The sequence below is a fragment of the Convolutriloba macropyga genome, chromosome 8, assembly GCF_964194025.1.
Source record: "Convolutriloba macropyga chromosome 8, txConMacr16.3, whole genome shotgun sequence".
Taxonomy (NCBI): domain Eukaryota; kingdom Metazoa; phylum Xenacoelomorpha; order Acoela; family Convolutidae; genus Convolutriloba; species Convolutriloba macropyga.
In genome coordinates, this window is record NC_134475.1 from 63,623,008 (window position 1) to 63,644,182 (window position 21,175).

Below are 21,175 nucleotides of genomic sequence, written 5' to 3' on the forward strand. Positions count from 1 at the left end.
CTTGCACAAAGTTTCTCTCACTTAGGAACTTTGTTCCTCAGAAAGAAAGTTTTGAGAATCTCAAAGTTAATTCTCTTTTCACAAGTCAAAGTAAAGTTAAAACTGTACAATCACTAATATGATCTACAGAAACAAGACACGATAACAAGTAATTTACCGCTCAAGAAAGTTTGCTTCAATACGCACTGTATGTCAGTTTAATAAGACAAAATTAACAAGTTTCAACTGATTTTTTGGTAGCTTTTTCAAGCTCCTTTTATGCTGCTAGTTGCGTGGATTTACATGTCAAATTCAACTATTGATTGGTTGTAGATAATAATGTCGACAGAATGTGAACACTTTTCCATAACTTCACTTTTTCAGTGTAAATTTGATGTCATGGGAAGTTTGTTAACCATGTAGAAGTTTTGTCGAATATTCTGTATCAATAACAGGTTGATTCGCAATCCAATCGCAAAGAATCTGATGCAATACTGTTAGGTCGTAGTATTGTTTTGCTGGTGGTTGAGGTAGTTTGAGTTTGAGTTTTACTTCATTAATGACGATTGTGTACTAATAATAGTTGCTAAATATAAATGTTGAACAAAATGAACAAATCCGTATGACTTCAATTGAATGTAGCATTAAATTTCGCTTGTCACGCTATTCTAGCTTTAGGGCTTGAAATGACCTTGAAGCGCCGTTCAGTTTGATTTCTGAGTTGTTAAGCTCAGCCGCAATACAAGGCAATGCATCGCCTTGCAAATTTCTGCCAGAAACTTGCAAGTTCCTAAAGGTTAACCATTGGGCCTCGACCCTGGCAAAGACAACGTAACGTCAAATTCAATTTTTCTCCCTAATTTATTAAAATTGTAAAAAAATTTCCGTCTTTTGTTCCCATTTTTTTCAGAAAAGGAGTTTAATCGTGCAGAAATATAGCCGAGATTTATATTTTAGTCTGTCAAAAAATCGAATTAGTCGGTAAATTAGTAGTTCGGCGAAGCACCCCAGTCGATTTCGAATGGTTATCTTGCAAGATTCTGGAAGATTCTGCCAGAATCTTGCAAGATTATGCATAATCTTGCAAGATTTCTGCCAGTATCTTGCAAGATAACCATTCATTCTGCCAGAAACTTGCAAGATAACCATTTTTCTGCCAGAATCTTGCAACATAACCATTTTTCTGCCAGAGTCTTGCAAGATAGCAATTTTTCTGCCAGAATCTTACAAGATAATCATTTGTCTGTCAGAATCCTCTAATATATCCTCTAATATATGCACAAGATCCTACAAGATGAATTGATTAATGCGAGTAATTCTGACAGCAAGAGATTTGCGCGAAAACTCTTCTAAAGTCCTTCGAAGCTCTAAAAAGAGGCAAGCCGTGAATAATAACATTTTTTGGGCATTGGCAAGAAAACTTAAGCGCAAGGAGCTGAATTAAATGAAAGGAAGCTGCTTAAGATGCAAAGAATAATATCACATAATTTTTTCATCAGAAAAGGTAATTAGACGTGTAGTTTTATAAATCTTGATAAAGTTGAACAAAAACAGTTTTTAATAGTAATTTATTTTGTGTTAACAGTTCTCAAAGGCAGATTTTAATTTGTTTTCTTCAGATAATTCATATTTCCAGATTCAAAATCTATTTAAATTTATTATTTTTCTTAAGAAACACGCAACTGATTCTGAAGTAAATTTCTGGTCAAAATGAAATGTGTTGCATGAATGAGAGCCAATAAGAGGACAGCTCGACCGGAACGAACTTGCAAGAATCTTGCAAGATAACCATTTTTCTGGCAGATCTTGCAAGATAACCATTTTTCTGCCAGATCTTGCAAGATAGACAGTTTTTGCAAGATTCTGGCAGAATCTTGCAAGATAACCATCTAGTCTCGACTGGGGCATTATCTTTAGTGTGCTTTCGGGGGACGGGGGTTGAGGTACAGCCACGGTTACACTTCCGTCGCACTAGTTGATATAAAAATTGACCCTGAAGAAATACCGTTTTAAATTGGCCAATCGCAGATCACAGATCCAGAATGAATCTAATTGATTATATTACTGTAATTCTCCGGTAAATTGCTGGTTGTTGGTTAAACGCCCGTCGGCCAATACGGCGTTCACTAACTTTAATGGATGAGAAACAGTCATGAACATTCACAGGCATCTGAGTTTTACAATTGAATAATTATTAAAATTGCCATTAACATAGCGACATTAATTCATCTTTTTTTTACTTTTTTTGCTGGAGGAGACAAAATCTATCAAGCACGGCCAATAATTTTTTAGCTTTTTGAAAAAAAGAGCAAATTTTGAGGTCCAAACTTTGGGGGTACCCAAGCCCGTGTATGCTCTGGGTTGCTTTGGGGGTTGCTTTGTATGCTTTGGGGGTACCCAAGCCCGTGTATGCTTTGGGTTGCTTTCTTCACACTTTGGGTTGCTTTCTTCACACTTTTCTTCAGAACTTTTCACATTTTAAATTGCTTCTGACCTCATTTCTTTTTCTCTGATTATCAAGTTGTTATTGTTCTGTTTTCAGTTCTCGTCTTCCAGCCAAGAGTGAATAACCGAGGAACGCTTTTTTTTACTCTTTCTAAAAATCTTTCTAAGCCGCGGAGCAGAATTTTATGGAAATTTTGCACCTATAAAAAGACAATGAAAAAGTTATTGGCATCACGGCTCTAAATTTTTTTTTCATCTGTTGCTCGTCTAACATCCCCAAAACTGTTTTTTGGACCTAATTGGAAAGCTAACAACCCAGGACAGTTTGTTTACATATCTATATTCATGAAAACTCTATATTCATGAAACTTGTAGTGATAAAACTGCAAGTCCCTTCTGGAGTTTTTATCAGCCGAATTCAAAAATGGTTACTAGGTTTCCATAAAATTCAACCAAGGCAGGTTCATGATTGGTAATTTTTTTGAGGCGTTCAACCCGGGGCACGAGACCCCACCCGTCGGTCAAGAGGTGCAGTAGACAAGTCCGAAAAATAAAAAAATCTTTCAAAATTTGAAAGGAAATAGAAAGGAAAAGAATAAGAATAAGAGGAGAGATAATAAATCAGCGAGAGAATTTAAAATTGAATTCGTCTATGATGCTTTTCAGTAATTATTTATATATACGTAAAGTGAGAAGGTTAGTCGTTTGTTCTATCAAAAGAAAATCTCAGCAACTTGGTATTAAGGTAACTAAACGTCACTTTGGTAACTATAATCGGCTATACCTAAAAGTGCTGCTTCTTTTTTACATATAGAATCTGGCTGAAAAAGAGTAAAAACCAGCAAACTGTAGATAACTATTTGAATCGTTAACTGACACGAGTTCAAATAGTTTTTGCTGAAACATTCTGCAGGAAAAGTTTTTGACCCTCATTGTCTCGTTGATTTGTTATGCGTATATTAAAAATGCTCTTCTTCTCGTTCGCTTTTTTTCTGGAGTTGAACAACAGGACTGACTTGCTTGTATGTAACCACACCCACCTAGACTTAAAATAGCTCTGATGAGAACCATTTTGATCAAAAAAACCATTAGATTAACTACTTCGATGTATTCATTCAAGCATTCAGATAAACTTGTCACCACTTAGTACAAAAAAAATTTTGCAGTCCTCATATACGTCCCAGGTCCCTATAAAACAGCTAAGATAACGACTAAAAAGATAAGCGTACAGGTAGTCTCTTGCCTTTGAAGACTTCCCGCGTTTTGGTTAGTGTAAAAATGTTCATTTTTGCTCGGTTGACAGAGCACTGTAGCATCACAATGAGCAACTTTGCCTTATTTAGAAGGTTTTTGATTTGCCCTAATGTTTTTGAAGAATCCTTTTTTGATTAAAAAACATAAAAAAATCATGAGTGCTTCATTGATCAGACTTTAGACAGACTTTCGCTTGGGAGCCCAGCCTGTATGTGCAAAAGAAAAGGATTTAAACCCTGTGCGTTTTTTTTTTCATCTGATCTTTAACGTTAACCTCAAACCGGGCAACAAAAGAGAAGGTAATGATTATTATTTTAATCAATTTCAAAAATCAGGCGTATTCCTATGAACGCAGAAGAAGTAATGCTTTCCATGGGTAAGCAACAAATTTTACTACAGTTCAAAGCTCAGTTAATAAAATAATGGAAAATATTTCTGCGGTTAAATCCCAATGAAATGTTCTAACTTAAGAAAAACGTAAGATCCCAGATCCCGGCCCGAGGTGCCACAAGGAAATGATAAAGGAATTGCGATTAAAAGCAGTCAATAGAGAAGAAGATAAAAGTTTTTCACAGCATGCGGCTGCATCTTTTTGCAATGTATACAAAAAATTTCCAGTATTTTTTCCTTTTGTGGGCTACCCAACATTCAAACTCAACAATAAGAACCTAAGAAAAAGAATGCACCGGGAAAAAAGTTTTTGTGAACTTTAATGTTGTTATTTTTTTTAAAAAAATTTGTATTAATTAGGGTGAATTCTTTTTTTAAAACGGCATTTTGTTGAAATAAATAGTTATATCGTTGTACCATTAGAGTTTTTTATAGCCACGATTGTTTTACCGCTGATGCTGCAAATTAAAATAGTTTAATTCTGCAATCTGAAATTAAGAAAATAGACGCTTTAAATCTAAAGACCGGAATTCGTACAAAATTTTACGGTAGAAAAAATTAAGCAGTAATATGACGTATTTGCATTTTTCAGTAATACATATTTCTAATTTCAAGACATCATTCGACGCATTGAACGCTGCGAACATCAATTTTTATGAGCATAGTGATTGACTGCTTTGCACACTTTTTAGATATTTTTGAACGGAAAGTTTGACCTGGAATAAGATTTGAGTGGTTTAGTCGCAGTAAAACTGGTAATAACCGGGTCCAGAAATGAGCCGAAAAAATACAAGAAATGAACACAATTTGAGCGGACGGTTTAGCAAATAAGGTTTTTCAACAATTTCACCCATTTCGGTCATCTTTTGCGTTTTTTTAATTCCAATTTGAGCGGACCGCTCGACTAGGATACCCATCATTTTTTGACGTGATAAAAAATAGGATCAGAGAACACTGACTTGTCTTCTGTTTTTCTATAGCATATGGAGGAGTGGCAGTTGTCAATGGTCTACAAAATGCAGAGGACGGGCCAAAGCTCCCTTATGAAGAACAAATCGTCCACGAAAAGTAGGCACATGATTTGCTGTTAATTTCTATAAGAAAATTCTCCAGAAGGAAAGTTCGGAGAACCACCCCCAACCCCAACGCAAAATTACTACCTCCCCCACCGCCCATGCAGGACTGTCTCTGACTTTATAGCCTTTTATGAGGTAGAGGCTTGTCAACTAATATAGATATTAGATTAATAGCAGAATGATTATAATGCTATGATAACAATGGTTATATAGGGTTGTGTTATAACGCCACTTTCTTCTATTTTCCACTGGTTTCAACTGGCGGAACGAAATTCAATTTAGCTTTAAATTATATTATTTCTGCCCAAAACAGATCTTAAGCATATATCTTTGCCTTGGATTTGTTTCACTATGAGATAAAGCAGGTATTGATAAAAAAAGGTCATGTATTGTGATCGAGAGTAAACCCAATTCAACTTGATCGCAAAAAACTTAGCCTGATTTTTTTAAATTTGAAATGCAATAGTAGAAAAACAGCTCATAAACGATTAGACAACCGAACTGCAAAAACGTATTATACAAAAAAAATTTGAAGCCGCTGAAACAATCTGGGCTGTGTAAAGCTTTGTCTTGTCATAGGTGGGAGAACAGCCGCGCTACACCGACAAGTATTAACCAACTCATGGTCGATTCCGAACCATACAGTTGACACAAAGTCTTTCGTTTGTAACAAATATCTGACAACTACGGTCTTTTCAAAGTCGGTCTGGGCTAAGATTAGGATAAGTTATCAGTTTTAGCATTTTTTAAAGCATAATTCTAAATTTGAACAATATTTCACTGGAACCTTTGTAAGTTTCGAATAAATTCATTAGAACTACGCTACAAGTTGAAGCATGTCCTTGGATATGTACACCTTATTCGGTAAGCTTCAAGTAGACTATTAGCAGAAAACAAATGTTTTTAATGCCCTTTAACAAGTACTGGCCTCAAGTGAGAAAATTTATCAGCAATTCCCAAAAACGCAGGAAAAAAACGTTCTCCTTTAAAGAGGACAGTTCTTCAGGGTTTGTTTTACACGGAAAATTATTTTTTTTTGTTGGCGGCGACTAGCAAATTCCGGTTACAGGATCAAACAAAGTTATTTGAATTATGATTTCTGAAAATTTGTTCATCTATGCGTTTCAGATCAGGTAATTTTATGCAGGCATAATACATGGAGGGACACAATGGATATTTCTAATTTTCGTAGACGCTTTGTTTCTTGTTGTGCTATCAGCTGTGAAAACTTGTGTACACCTGCCAAACTTGCGTTCAAAAATCCTTCAGGATTTGTTAGCCGCGAAGATGAGATACCAACAGAAAAGTTTGTTACGTTTTTGACGTTGCCGCAAGCTCGTTTGAATTTATCTGGACCCGTCAGCATACAGAAAAGCAGTGGAAAAGTGCGAGAGATTAGTGTTTCTCTTTACATACTTTTAAAGAGAGAAACGCTGATGTTTAATCAGAGCCAACATTGACAAAATCATTGTAAGAAGTCTTGCTCTGGGCTCCAATCAACAGAAAATAACAAATAAAAAAAAACGAATCTGTTTTGTATTGCCCCCCGTGTTTTTATGACACCCAGATACAAATTACATGTTGTTATATAGCACGTTACTATGTAACAAAATATCACATGCACCTGGGGTCATAAAAAACATACGCTCACTAATTTTTTTTTGGGGGGGGGGGGAACAGAATAGATACAAAAAATCATTGCAGTTTAAAGTGAAATCCAGTTATTGAAGTTGTTGACGACGAGTAGCACAAAAAGTTTTGAATGGCTTAACTACTGGTCTGCAGATCAACTGGTTGACCGACTATTGCGCTGACGCCATATCTCTGAAAACACTGGGAAGAATCAAAATATTCAGAGGCTATTCTTAATTGTTGCTCATTGACATCCACTTTATAATGTGGATGGCTGGCACAAAAGCAATATCGCCACTTTATCTTTTATGTCACGGGCATTAACAGCTTGGCCGCTTCCATCTCAGGTGGACAGCAGAGGACATTTCAAACAGTTCAAAAGTATAACCCACATTGTCAAACATTTTATAAAAGAGTCGTCAGCGGATATTAAGGATCACTTCAATGGTGCCCAACTAGGCAAGACAACAAGCAATGGATTAAAAAATATCTTCAATTGAAATGACAAGATAGTGCGGTCATATATGGTATCAGAAAATTAATCTTTCAATGTGCTCAAAAATAGTTTGAAGTAAATTAATGCACTTTTGGCCTAAAACGGAAGAGTTTACCTCTTTTCATTAAAAACGGCCTTTTTGAGAAAAAAATTTTTCGACAAAAAGGTGAAAACAAACCACAATTTTATGGTTACAATGAAAAGACACAACAAATAAAAATAGATCTTAGCGTAATTGATGATTTTAACATAAAACAAAGATAATTTCAGGATTTTTTGATGCAATAGGACAACCCATGATGAAAATTCTTACAAAAAAATTGTTGATATTTGTTTAGGATTAAAAGAGTAAAGGCCTTAAATTTAGAACAGTACGAGAAATACAAGTCCTTGAAAATCTTTTCTAAGAGATATTTTACAGCATGCTCTTAGTCTAAATTTTCAACAAAGATCTTCTCTTTAAATTAAACTTTTTTCCCTAAGTATGAGGTGCTTAAAGAAGGCGTTGTAACTCTGGAGTTTTTTTTAAGGTATTCAAACAGAAAGTTCACGTCAAACTCCACGCTTTTTTATATAACAATAGTTTTCATACTGTTGATCATCAAATCAAATATTACACTGTAGCTGTTAGAACAACACGGAGTCCAACCAAAAACGTTTACTCAGATAAAATGTCATTTACAAGAGAGAAAGCAGTGTGTTTAAATTGGAAATAGTTAATAGGAAGTTCAATTTTAATTCACCTAGTGTTAATCATCCATATCAACTACCTAATTTTTGACCCGCCTGAAAAAATCAAATTCTGCTATTTGCCGACGATCCGAATGTATTCAGGAGGAATTATAAATCTGAATTATAATCAGTTTTGTATAATTTATTGAATCCGATGGCGTAAAGCACGTACATTTACAATAAAGAGAAAATACAGTATCAATTGTTTGACTAAAAAAAGATGCCGTTTCAGTTGATCGTCAAGCTTTAAGCAGCCACAAATGCACAAATCCATTAGTAGTCTGATTAGTTAACTTCATAAAGCATCAAAACGCAAAAAACCTGAAAAAAACTGTAAAAGATTCTCCAGTATTTTAATCTCCTACAATCTCATCTCAATCAAAAATTATTAATGAAAACTAAAAAATGGTGCATGCAACCATTTTTATCAAAATTTGGTATTCATTTAAAGTGTAGCAGTAAAAACAATCTGCTACAATTTTAAAGATAAAAATCTGCAAAAAAATGAAGCCAGAAGAAAGACAACAAAAATCTATCTGGATTATCATCCTTTGTAAAGGGAAAATTGCAGAAGCTAGACGCTGAGGAAGTTCAAACCAAGTAGCACCAATGATCGGACTATAAAATCAAAATGTATTAAATTTCCTGGCACAAGTGTTTAGACAGAATGATAACAGTAAAATTGTAAAACACTTTATTGCCTGAAGAAGAATCGGAAAATATAAATTTCGGGTGAACACAAGAGAAGGAACTAGTACCTTCAAGGAAATACAACTGATTGAAAAAGCATTTCCGACGAGAACCTGGATTTTTCGCTCACTGGCAGCAACTTTTTTTTTAATGGTTTCATGATCCGAGTAACAATTTTAGTGCTGAAAATTCGCCCACTGGTCGCGCAGATGACATTGCGCTTTACAAAGTGAGTGCTGCCAGCGAAAAGAAAGCTCTGAACATCTGCGACGCGAATCTGGACGAGACAGAGTACAAGTTATTGTTCTCTGGGTTTGGCCAGACGACGGTTACGAATACTACCTACAGCGTGGATTTACTTGTCATGGAAGTGCCAGAAGAGGCTCCGGCCGATGTTTGCAAGAGCACGGGGGGTTTTTCAGATGGTAAGGTTATTTCTAGTGTTGTAAAAGAACAGCCAAAAACTTGAAGAGCGTTACCCATGTTGAGGTACCGTCCGGAAGTGACCTCTGATCAGACCATCCCAGACATAAGTATCCACTGATCTGACTGAAGTGCACTCAAAACACAGTGTGCGCTCGGAGTGCGCTCAAAGTTGTCTCTGATCGGACCTTGCCAGACGGAAATGACCTCTGATCAGACCAAAATCAGGCCAATTTCCAGACGATTGTGCGCTTAAAATTACTTTTGATCAGACTACTATGCGCTCGAGAGTCACTCGTGATCAGACTATAAAGCGATCGAAATCCCCTCTGATCAGACTCAATTCCGCTCGAGATAGTCTGATCAGTGAATGGTTATCACAATCAACGAATCTATTTAATTTGGTTATAATATATTTATTTCATAAGAATTGATGACTGCAGCATTAATTTTATCTAAGGAAAAGCCAATTCTAAAAATATTCTGAAAGTAAAACCCAATTGTTGACACTAAAAGTTGTTTAATATACCATTAGTGCATATTTGTGACTCAATTGATGAACTTAGGCAGCTTTCCATAAGAGACGTCGTTGTCTACAGTTATTCAAATTTTCCTTTTAAGGGGACTTCCATTTGCTATCAGCTGGACTTCTCTGGTTCTGACCAGAGCCATCAGACTCTATATGTCTCTGTGATCAGAAAGCTGCTTTTTGTTGCCTCTTGGCAGAGCCAGCATCTATCAGTAAAAAAATCTGTGATCGCACTAATGTGCGCGTGAATTGGCCTCTGATCAGACCAACCCAGCCGGAAATTACCTCGGATCGGACCATAATCAACCTGAAGTGACCTCCGATCATACTATTGTGTGCTCGCACCAACTCCCAGACCCTGTAACTGTGGTCTGGAAACACACCGTGTGCGTTGGACTTGGGTCTGATCAGAAATTGCTTCCGTCTGGCACCTCAAGCTGGGTAGGAGCCAGCTCCTCGGCCAGATAAAGCACATCATAAGTCCCATGTTACCCTCTTTAATTCAACAAATCTTATCTTAAGGTGACACCTCATCAAAAGGTCTTACCAAAATAAAGAAATTTCAACTCTTGTGCATGTCTGAGACATTTAAGACACCGGAACTTTATGCGCTAAATTAGTCTAAATTTGACATAGCCTTAATTTAGATTATTTATTTTACGACATCTCGCCGTGTCTCACGGGCCATGGAAACCTGATTGATCCATGGGACTTGACAGGAATCTACGGAAGAAAAATCAATTTCCACCAAAAAAATAATAATTCTCTTTCGGCGTAAAGCGATTTCTGAGCTTATTTGTTAACTTTCATATCCTTTTCTATAACATAGAAATTTAGTTTAACGCATTTGGGCGCTTTCAGCCAATCAGAAAACAGAAACAACATTTCCGCAATTCTGATTGGTCAACAATAATTGTTCTATAGTTTGATGCATCTGCAGTTTTGACTTCCGCCGTTGGATATAGCGAAAAAGGAACATTTATACGAATCGTTTTATACTTATAAACAATAGATTACAGTAACCTATAATGGCGCTACTGAAAGTTGTAGACGCTTCAAAGTATAGAAATTTTAGTGCTAGCCAATCATAATTGAAAAAAACGATAAAACTGTTTTCTGATTGGCTGACTGCTCTGTAATGCACTCGACAATTTTGCATGTTTTAAACTTCGAAATGGACGTCAACATAAATATGCTCATAAATTGTTACAACAAATCACCACATAAATACTTACAACATAATTACTTACAACAAATCACCACATTTCACCCCTAAAAATTGCAAATTTACCTGGCTTGTTTTACAGAAAGTAAAGTGAATTTGATTTAAAAATACTAGAATTTAGTGAGAGATGGCGCAGTGGAAGAAGAAGTGCATGACATGCAGGAGGTGAGAGGTTCGTATCTTTTTAAGTGAGGTGAAATGCGGTGACTTTTTGTAAGTTCACCGCTTTCTTTGCGGGGAAATTACATAGTTTCACCGCATTTCAACACAAATTTATGTACGAAATATGCAGTGAAAAAAAAACATCTTTTCCGATACATATTTTTCCAATTTTTCTAGACCTGGGGCATTTAAGCTGGCGCGCTTGCTAGCAATGATTAAAACTTAATCACTCATGATGTGGTCAACTTTTCAAATCTGAGGCGATCGTATCAAAATCACGCCAGAAACTTTGGTAGACATTTCTATGCGTATGGCCCACTTTATTGTCATCAACGTATATTAATGGTATTAAATTTAAAATGTTTGGTCAAACCGACAAAATTCTCGGTCTTCTCCTAATGTATGTAGCTATCGCCAAAACAGTACACATCATATTAATTTTTGTAGAAAAGTAGTCAGAACACCGTTTTTATTTTGTAATTCAATGCCCTGAAAGGGTACGCATTGTTATGATATTCCAGAATCAATTTTCAGTTCAGCAGCTCTAAAATGTAAAGATTGCTCCAATACAAAGACCGTAGGAAAACACAGCCTAATTCATGATAAAGAAATGAGATCGTCATATCTTCTACAGAAAACAACAGTTGGCTTGGCTGCAAAATTATGATGAAAACAGTGAAACTTTTTGGCCAGAGTGGTCGAAAAAATTATTAATTTTCATAATTTTTCACTACAGAGCTCAAATTGAAAACCGAAACAATGAAGAGTAAAATTTGAAATATTAATCTTAAAATAACAGAAGGACAAAATGAATAAATGAATCATCCCTCATTTGTCAGGACAATTTTTCATTTAACTAAATTTAATCTCAATTTATTCTTAACTGAAGTTAAGTTTAAAAAATGACTATTACCTGAATTTTGATTTCTTGATTACTTGAAGGAGAAATTCACGGAAAGCTTCATTTATCATTACCGATTCCTTAAGAGAATTCATTAACAACGGTTATCATATAAAAATATGATAACCCGATACTTAATAATAACCCGATCTTTATAAACATCGGGTTATTATTAAGTATCGGGTTATCATATTTCTATAAGTCTTCTAAAAGCACATCTACCTGCATTCGATAAACTCAATCTAGCCTCACTTAGTGCTAAAATGAATGAACGTATAAAGAAGCTGTCATTTAGAGCAGGGCGAAAAACAAATATAATGCAAAACTATTTTTCCAGAAAAAACAATTGGCTGGTGTAACAATTTACCTCTCAACATGCAGCGGAATATCACCCAAAAAGCGGCTCTCAAAAATGCAATAAAAATTCTGGAGTGAGTTCAATAAAAACCCAATGGTTTTGAACCTGAATTCTTATCTCAAATACTTCAGGTTAAAACTTAATATGATTATTAAATCATTTTAAGTTTTAACCTGAAGTATTTGAGATAAGATTTCAGGTTCAAAACCGTTGGGTTTTCATTGAACTCACTCCAGAATTTTTATTGCATTTTTGAGAGCCCGCTTTTTTGGTGATATTTCGCTGCATGTTGAGAGGTAAATTGTTACTCCAGCCAATTGTTTTTTCTGGAAAAATAGTTTTGTATTATATTTGTTTTTCGCCCTGCTCTAAATGACAGCTTCTTTATACGTTCATTCATTTTAGGGCGTCTGTTACTCGTCTAAGAAATGTTAATTTTAAAACTAATTTCATTTTTAGGGCGTCAGTTACTCGTCTAAGAAATGTTAATTATAAAACTTATTTCATTTTTTGCTCTTAAAAATGTTAATTGTACTCATATTCTCATCTTAAATAATTTTGCTCTTAATTTGACGAGATCTTTTTATAAATTTTAAGTTTAGCACACTTTTGAACCTTCCCAATACATGCTGTTTGTTCTTTTATCTTTCCTATCACTATTTTGCCTTTAAATTATGTTCTAGATTTCTTAGTTTACCCTCAAAGTAAACAACTATGTTTTTTTTATAAAAAGACGCAAAGTTCCGAAACAACCATCAAATATCCCCATCGAACTCCCGTTGTCCCTAAATTTTGTATAGTTAATATAAGCACTTTATGTTTTGCCCGTTTATTGCTCTAAAAGGTAAAAGTTGCTTAAATTGGACGATAAATTGTACAATTACGGTTTGATATCGCGTACTTACTTGATCGGCTGGGCTGTTATGAGCGCGGTTTGAACAGCATAGCTGAAGTATAGTAATCAGATTTCGTCATACAAGACTATTAGAAATCAGAATAAGACATAAGTGGTGTTATGGAATCTTAGAAACCATTTTAAGATCACTAAGAGACTCTTAGTAAATACTTTAATAATTTTTTAAAAGTTAGAAATATAGAAAAAAAGATTTTTTGTATCTTTTTTTAGGCTTAACTAATCAAAATATAATCAATTGTTTAGTCAAAATATTTTATTTAATCTCTTTGTAGCTCACAAATAGAAATTTTGTATAGCCAAAATTTTTGATTTCATCCCTTTGTAGTTCACAAGAACTTTTTTCAGAAACTTTATTCTGAAATTTTCTTTAAAAAAAGTTGTGAAAAATTATGTTTTGTTCCACAATAGAACAATCACAAGCTCATCAAGACTTCTGTGCCGTTTTCATTTTCTATTACGCAAAACATACTTATGTACCAGTATCCTCCATTCTCAAAACCAAAAGTAAAAAATAGCATTCTGTTTTTGATCCACTTGCAGCACACACAATTAAAAAAAACCTTAAGTAGAAAAGTTTTGGGTTTATGAAACTTAACAACCGTAGACAGTCCATATTTTGTTTTAAGTAACCATGCTAAGATCATATTTGGTTCTTTCAATTCATGCAAAGATCGTATATGGTTCTTGCTAATCAAATAATGATTTCATATGACCCATGATGATACTAAGAAAAAATTAAATGGAAGGGCGTGGAACAATCTGACATTCCTAGAATCATTGCAAAGAAAACGTCTGAATTCTAGAGTAAAAGAAATTTTCGTTAGCGGCACTTCTAAACAGCAGCCGCAAAAGCCATCGGGTGGCAAGAAAAAGGTTTTGAAAGTAAAAAACCTTAGAACGTGAAAAATGTAAGAAAAGGTCAAATCTGGAAAATTTTACAAGTCAGGATTGGAAATCTGTACACACCCTCTGAAGTTGAGAAGGAAAACCCTGAAAACCACAAGTATTGGCATTTGGTGATGGTGTCCTCTAAGCTATTCAGAAACGCAACTAACAAGATTGCATCATATCCACAAGTGTGGCTATTAGCAATTTACTAAAGCATTTGTTCCAGGAAGATAACGTCACTACTTATGTTCACAAAATCAAATAGTGCAGTAACTTGACATTTACTCTGTAAATTTTGATCTAATTCCTCCTTCATGGCTAACCAATTAGAAACGAGTAACAATGATGTCACAAATGATATCTATCTTACTACTTTCTGTAACCAAATTGTTTGAATAGTGCAACCATATTGTAATTAGAACCGTTATAATATTTTACAACGACCAGTAGGCTCTCAGTTTGACTATAATTCGATTCTTCGTCAACATTAGGTTAAGTTTGGTCATTAGGTCAACATTAGGTCAACAATTTAGTCAACATTAGGTCAACAATTTTTGGTTAAGTTTCGCCAGCTGGTAGAATCGGCAAATTTCCTAAATTATTTGCGTTTTTGTACAAAGAGCTAGCAGTACTTTCACCGACTGAGGCCTTACAAACTTCAGTACAAGATTGAACATAGTTTATCACAAAGGATATTCTTAACTTCAATCAATATCAAAGCTACAGTTCTTTAAAGGTCCGAGCGACTAATAGTTTTGACGAGACTCTTAGTCAATTGGATACAGTGAAGAATCAGGCCTGCGTAGAAGTCGAGAACCAGGCTGTAGAGATTTGGTTCCGCTGAGTTTCTTGAACATCCGCAACACATTTTTTTATAAAGCGCTATAAAGAGTTATACGCGTGTGTGAAAATTGGCGACAGCATAAGCAAACTTACACGGGTTGACCAAACTTACGTACAATAAAAAGTATCCTATTTGGTACCTTAGGTATCCTATTTGGTACCAAACTTACGTACAATAAAAAGTATCCTATTTGGTACCTTAGGTATCCTATTTGGTACCAAACTTACGTACAATAAAAAGTATCCTATTTGGTACCTTAGGTATCCTATTTGGTACCAAACTTACGTACAATAAAAAGTATCCTATTTGGTACCTTAGTTACCATAGAACGGATATATGGTCCTTTCTATGGTAACTAAGGTTCATCAAAGCCATAAGAAACCGTTTATGTTCTTCTGGTTATGGTTAGTAAGGAACCTTATCTGATCCCTTTTATAGAAACTGATTTTCATTTACGGAAACGCGAAAATTTTTATGACAATTTTGCGTTTAATAAATTTCCATAAAATCCATATATGGCGTTTTATGATTGGTAAATTTCTTTAGGGTGGTCAACCCGGGCCGAGTTTGTTTTTATTTTGTTGAGGTATTGATCCCATCAAGCAGCGGTGCACAACAGGTGTTTCAAAGAAACCCGGAGTACCTGTGGTGTCGCCCTGTTTCGGAGACGAGGGAGCACCTGTCTATGCTGTGAGTAGATACGACCCCTCTAATGGTCCATTCTGCTTGTATGGAATTGTCAGTTACTTCGACATAGGTTGAAATCTTTTCCATTCATGCCCAAGGTGATTTTGTTCATTCCGTTCATTCACGTTCATTCACATATCTTGCCCAATTTTGCACAATTTACGTAGAAAAATTTAACCAGCTGAAATCTATTCATTTAAATCAATAAAAACAGATTTTTCTTGAGAAGATAATTTAGACTAAAAAATTTATTTCTTGAACGAAAACTATGAAGTTTTCTGAATGTGTTGAGTGCGGGACAGTAACCTTGGCAGTCCCGTTTAATAGTCGTCTTTCAATGGTTTAATAGTCGTCTAACAAAGGTTGAGGTCCCAAACGGAAGCAAGCATGTGCAGACTCAAAATGAACGCACGAGGGGGAGTCGTGCGTTCAAAGTTACATAGTTTGGAAACATCGGCAAAACCCATAAAAGCGAAGTTTCTGAACGTGAAACTCCAAAATTCCGATGAACGCAGGTAAATCTGATCAAGAAGGAACAAAAAATTGAACATGTACTCACAAAAGTCTCAACATGAGGGCACGAAAATCTGATGAACGCATAAAAATCTGGACAAAGTTGACGGATCCTCAAAAACATGTATGAGAAAACGAAAATCTGCTCAACGCACATGAACGCACGAAAGTTGGAACATAAACTCTCGAAAGTCTTGTGAGCGCACGGTCTGGTGAATTCACGAAAGTCTGAACATGAATGCAAGAAAGTCTGGACATAAAGACTCTCTTTCTTGTTTAATTATAAAGTTAATGGGATGTAAATCTTGAGTAATATCTGAACTCGACTCGGTCTATCTGGATATCAAGATTAGCAGTCCAATTAAACACCCGATTAAGACTTTTTGAATGATTAAAATTCGTCCTTCAGTGTTCATGAAAAAATTGGAATTCGTAGAACTATCGAAGCAAGCCAAAAACGCATTGAAAAACCAAAAACAGATGCGTCATTTGCTTTGGAAAGTTTTTTGATATCAAGTTGATAAAAGTCAAGTAAAATTGGTCATGAAAAATCGATATTACTGGAAGGTTTCATTGAATGCTCTAAAAAAGCTCTTTCTTGGGTTGACTTCCAGACCCAATTTGAGCTATGATCGGATTATCCAGACTGAAATGACCTCTGATCAGACTTTCCAGACCAAAATGACCTCCGATCGGACTTTTGATGAAACAGTACTGACTTTTGATGAAACAGTACTGACTATGGTACAGACTATAGTGCGTTTATGATCAGACTCAAACTCAGCCCACTGTCCTGACTATAAACAGACTATGATCAGACCTTTCAGAGCAAACTGACCTCTGATCAGACCTTCCAGACCAAATTGACCTCTGATCAGAGACTATTCTCAAACACGCACGAGTCTCTAAGTATCCTTATAATATATGCACTTCGTTAAAACCGATGTTTGCAGCATAAAGTTCAATTAAGTCAATTCAAAATCAAAAGTGTTTGTTGTAAAATAATAGAATTACAGAAACTTTTGAATTGCAAACTTTACATGCTATTGCTTTGGTTCGCCGGCACCATAGATGAAGATTCACAGTTATTTTTAAGAAACCTCTGAATCTACCGTTGCTACTCCTTTTTATAAAGGGACCAATCACTTGTTAGCTGATGGACCATTTTGTCTTGATCGTTCTGATCGGAGGCAAGAGAGTGCAAAGAGGTCTCTGGCCATAACAGATATCTTGTTTGGCTCTTGGCATAGCCACAATGAGCTACTCATTAGAATAAAAGCAAAAAAAGCTCAGACTCAAGTGCGCTCGACATGGCCTCCGATAAGACTCAATATGCTCTCGATATGGCCTGTGATCAGAGTCAAGTGCGCTCGAATGCGCCTCTTATCAGATCTTTCAGACCGAAGTGACCTATGGTCAGACCTTCCAGACCGAATTGACCTCTGATTAGACCTACCAGACCGAGTTGACCTCTGATCAGACCTAAATCAGACCATGGCCCACACTCTTTTGCGCTCGAATTGCTGTACAGACCCTTTAGTTTCGGTGTGGGAACACACGTGTGTGTTCTCAAGTGGGTCTGATCATAGCTCAATTTGGGCCTGGACCTCAACCTGGGTTACGAAGTATGAAAATCGTATGTTAAAAAAGAATGAATGTGCAAAACTAACATCCGGTCTCGGCCAGAGGGTCTGTACCGTTATGGCCCACTCAGCCCCCACTCTGCCTAGACAATTATAGCCCACCCATAATTTCCATAATTACACCATAAATTACAAAATTTAGGGGGGCTATAATCCTGTGGAAGAGGTGGGTATCAAATGGAGGCACAAATGGAAAATATCGCACTTTGTGTTAACACGTGCGCCTGGAGGTCACAGAAATTGGCGCATATTTGGAAAAGATTTAAAGGTTGCGATAACACAGCTGTCTACTTGAAATTGGCGCCCTATGTTGGGTGGATCAAAGAGCGGCTGTTGAATACGACAACTCCAAACACTCCGATGTCAACCATTTTTACAACGTCCTCGCAAACAAAAGAACCGAGTAGTTATTGTACTTCTGCCACAGATATCAATATTTATTTTTTCTTCGTTCCATCAAAAAGTAAACATTGATAAAAATTAGGTATCTCCTCCTTTTTGTTCCATCAGAACTTCCAATCAATCAATAACATTTGCAAAAATTGAATAGATTTTCTACCAGCCCTCTCCCCTCCCCTGGGCCACATGTTACGCAAACAAAATTTTGTTCAGTGAGCAAGAGCATACAAACTCAGTGTTTCTTTACTCCAAGTTCCCAGGTCGATATTTTTACTGAAAATTATTTAAGAAATGAACTGACAGCCGCTGAAAGAAAGTATTTTTCAGCGAAAAAATTTCACATAATGATCTGTTTAATGCGCTAAACTTTCCACACACTTCTTACATAGATTCAGCGCTTGTCAACACATTAAGCGTATCAACCTATAAAAAAAGTTGTTGCTAAAATTAATTTGCGGAGCCTGTCAGCGCCTGTCAAGCATGGCTTGTTCTTGGGTTGAGGAAAAGTCCTTTCACAATTATGCTTTCTCGCAAATTCGGAATTTTAAAAAATTGTATCTGCTTCTGAGCGTACAGAGGCAGCACCGGAGCAAAATTAAACAGCATTTCACCAGAGAATGTAATTTAAAAAACAGTTCACAAACTGCCAGAAGATTTAAGAACTTTGTGAACTCTTGAGTTGAAGCAGTTATTCCAGCTGGAGTACATAGCAATATTACTTTAATGAATGAAACCAGGCTGTTTAAGTATTACTGTCTTCTTTCCGTTAGCCACGTTGAAAGTGTGACAATTTTCAGTTATTCTCCTTTCCGAAAATTTGAATTATCTTTATTTAAAAACGCAGACTTTTGATTGATTAGTGACTCTTCAGAATTCCAAAAGATGAGAGAGCGTAAATGCTGACTATAATATGAGAAAAAGTGTTGCAGGTAAAGTCTTATCTGAAGAATGTTCTGAAAGCGTCTTTCTCTGAAGTGCTAAAATTATGTAAATCTTGTGCTGAAAATTAGAAGTGTTGAATTTATGTTAAGAATGTGCTGATAGTGTGCTGAGTTTTGTCAGAAGTGATTTGATAATTGCTGAAAATGATCTTATTCACTAAATTGTGCGCCTAAATGTAAACCAGCATGTCAATATTGCTGTGAAAATTTTACAGGACCCACGTAACATACGGAAGTATTTCAGTGAAATTAGCTTGTGGAAATTTTTCAAACTGGGTTATTTTAAGGTCATGTTGAAAGTCGACGTCTAGACCAGGAACTCATTTGACATTAGTAAATTATTTTATTTTCGAACTCGAGGCTTTTTCAGACATATGAATTGCAGTTGGAATATTTAATCGCGGTCGGGTGGACGCGGGGGTGAGTGTGGGGGTGGGGTTGGGGGTGGGGGCAGTTGCCCACAATTTGTTACTCAAAATTGGAGGAAAAACTTTTCTCCAAAAAATTGGGACTTTTGACAATTTTTGGTTTAGCGTACTTTAAAACGGCCACCATTGGCGATAAGGAGGATTAAGAAGTAAATAAACTGCAGACATGACAGACTTGAGAACATTTGACTTGGGATCTACAGAGGGCTACGTTACAGAACCAGACGAAGCGACAACTAGAAAAACTTATACCCTAGCGATGCTAAAAATTAGTTTCCTTCAATCAAATGCCGTCTGACTACATTTTCAGGTTTTTAGCATCACTAAAATTTTTATTTGTCATATATGGCCTTATATGATGTCCAGGAAAGTTTTTTATGATAAACAAGACTTTACAGTTTTCAGCTCCAAAAAAATTTTCTGATTTCTGTATGGATTCCAATATCATATATGATCATTATACGACTACTTAGAAAACCCGTGCACAGTTGAATTTGTTCTGAAATACTCTAGTGGACCTACGTAGTGTCAGGGAAATATTCAGCGCAACCTTAGCCTGTCCAATTTTTTCAAGTTGAGCTACTTTAAAATCTTTGTGAATTGCTCAAAGTTCATTGCTTAACATTAGAAGAAACAGATTTTTGTAAATGCTGCCATAAAAGTGGTGACTGTCAGATTCTTCATGTTAACAATATTTTCATGTTTTCTCTATGTTTTCTGCTCATTGCTAACCACTATTCACTACATAACCGAATTTATAAGATATCACTCTGGCAAAAACAATTGTTTTGTTTCAGCTTCCTTCTTGAATATTTCAAAAGTTTTGGTTCCATTGACAATAAAATTTTACTACACCAAATTTTTTTATAGTTGAATTTGATGGTAAAGGCATTTTATTCAGCGATAAATGGATTTCACTAAGAAGACAAAGAGTACTTGTAAATAACACTAATACACAGTCCGACGAAATTATTTTAAACAGAGGGATTCCCCAGGGGACGGTGCATGGACCGTTGCTTTTCTAGTTTTATAAAAATGACATGGGACAAAACTTTGAAAAAAAAAACGTGTGAACTAGTCCAGTAAACGGACAAAATAATCTTACATACGACTTTAACAGAAAAAAAGTAAAAGGTAATAAAAAAACATGAGCGCGACGTTGATCTGCTCTCAAAATACTTTCTCAGCCTGATGATACAATCAATTAACTCAAAAAAGAGTTCATTACTTTTGGACGATATGTAAAACAAACGAATGTAGTTCAAAATTTCTGCTGATGAAGCCATCACTCAAAAATTTCAAATACTTAGTAGTACAACTGGATAAACACTTAGGCGTCCGGGAAGAAGTAAAAAGTCTGCTCAAAAAATAGCTTGTCGGATGAAAACCTTATAAGCACTTCGAAATTCTTCTCAATATTCATATTCAAAACAGTTATAAACTCTTTCTTAGTGACCACTTTACCTTATTCTGCTCTATTATTTCAATTAATAGGCAAAAATTGATGTCGCGAGACCATAAAACTATGTATTCCATCCTTTCTATAGAAAAACATTCCTTATGGAAAAGACTAACCTACTTTTGGGAACTAAAAATGCATCCCTGCAAGCATTTAGACAACCAC

General features: G+C 35.7%; 1 protein-coding gene across 1 annotated transcript in view; it reads left to right on the top strand.

Annotated features, from left to right (window-relative positions):
* The window catches only part of LOC142345135 (uncharacterized), a 32,713-nt gene extending 12,864 nt beyond the window's left edge, over window positions 1-19,849 (top strand). Inside the window, exons 3-7 of the mRNA XM_075397222.1 lie at window positions 5,049-5,136; window positions 8,875-9,119; window positions 15,527-15,697; window positions 18,067-18,186; window positions 19,716-19,849. Of these exons, the coding sequence (XP_075253337.1) occupies window positions 5,049-5,136; window positions 8,875-9,119; window positions 15,527-15,697; window positions 18,067-18,186; window positions 19,716-19,849 (758 nt within the window). The remainder of the gene's footprint in view (window positions 1-5,048; window positions 5,137-8,874; window positions 9,120-15,526; window positions 15,698-18,066; window positions 18,187-19,715) is intronic.
* The last annotated feature ends 1,326 nt before the right edge of the window (window positions 19,850-21,175 follow it).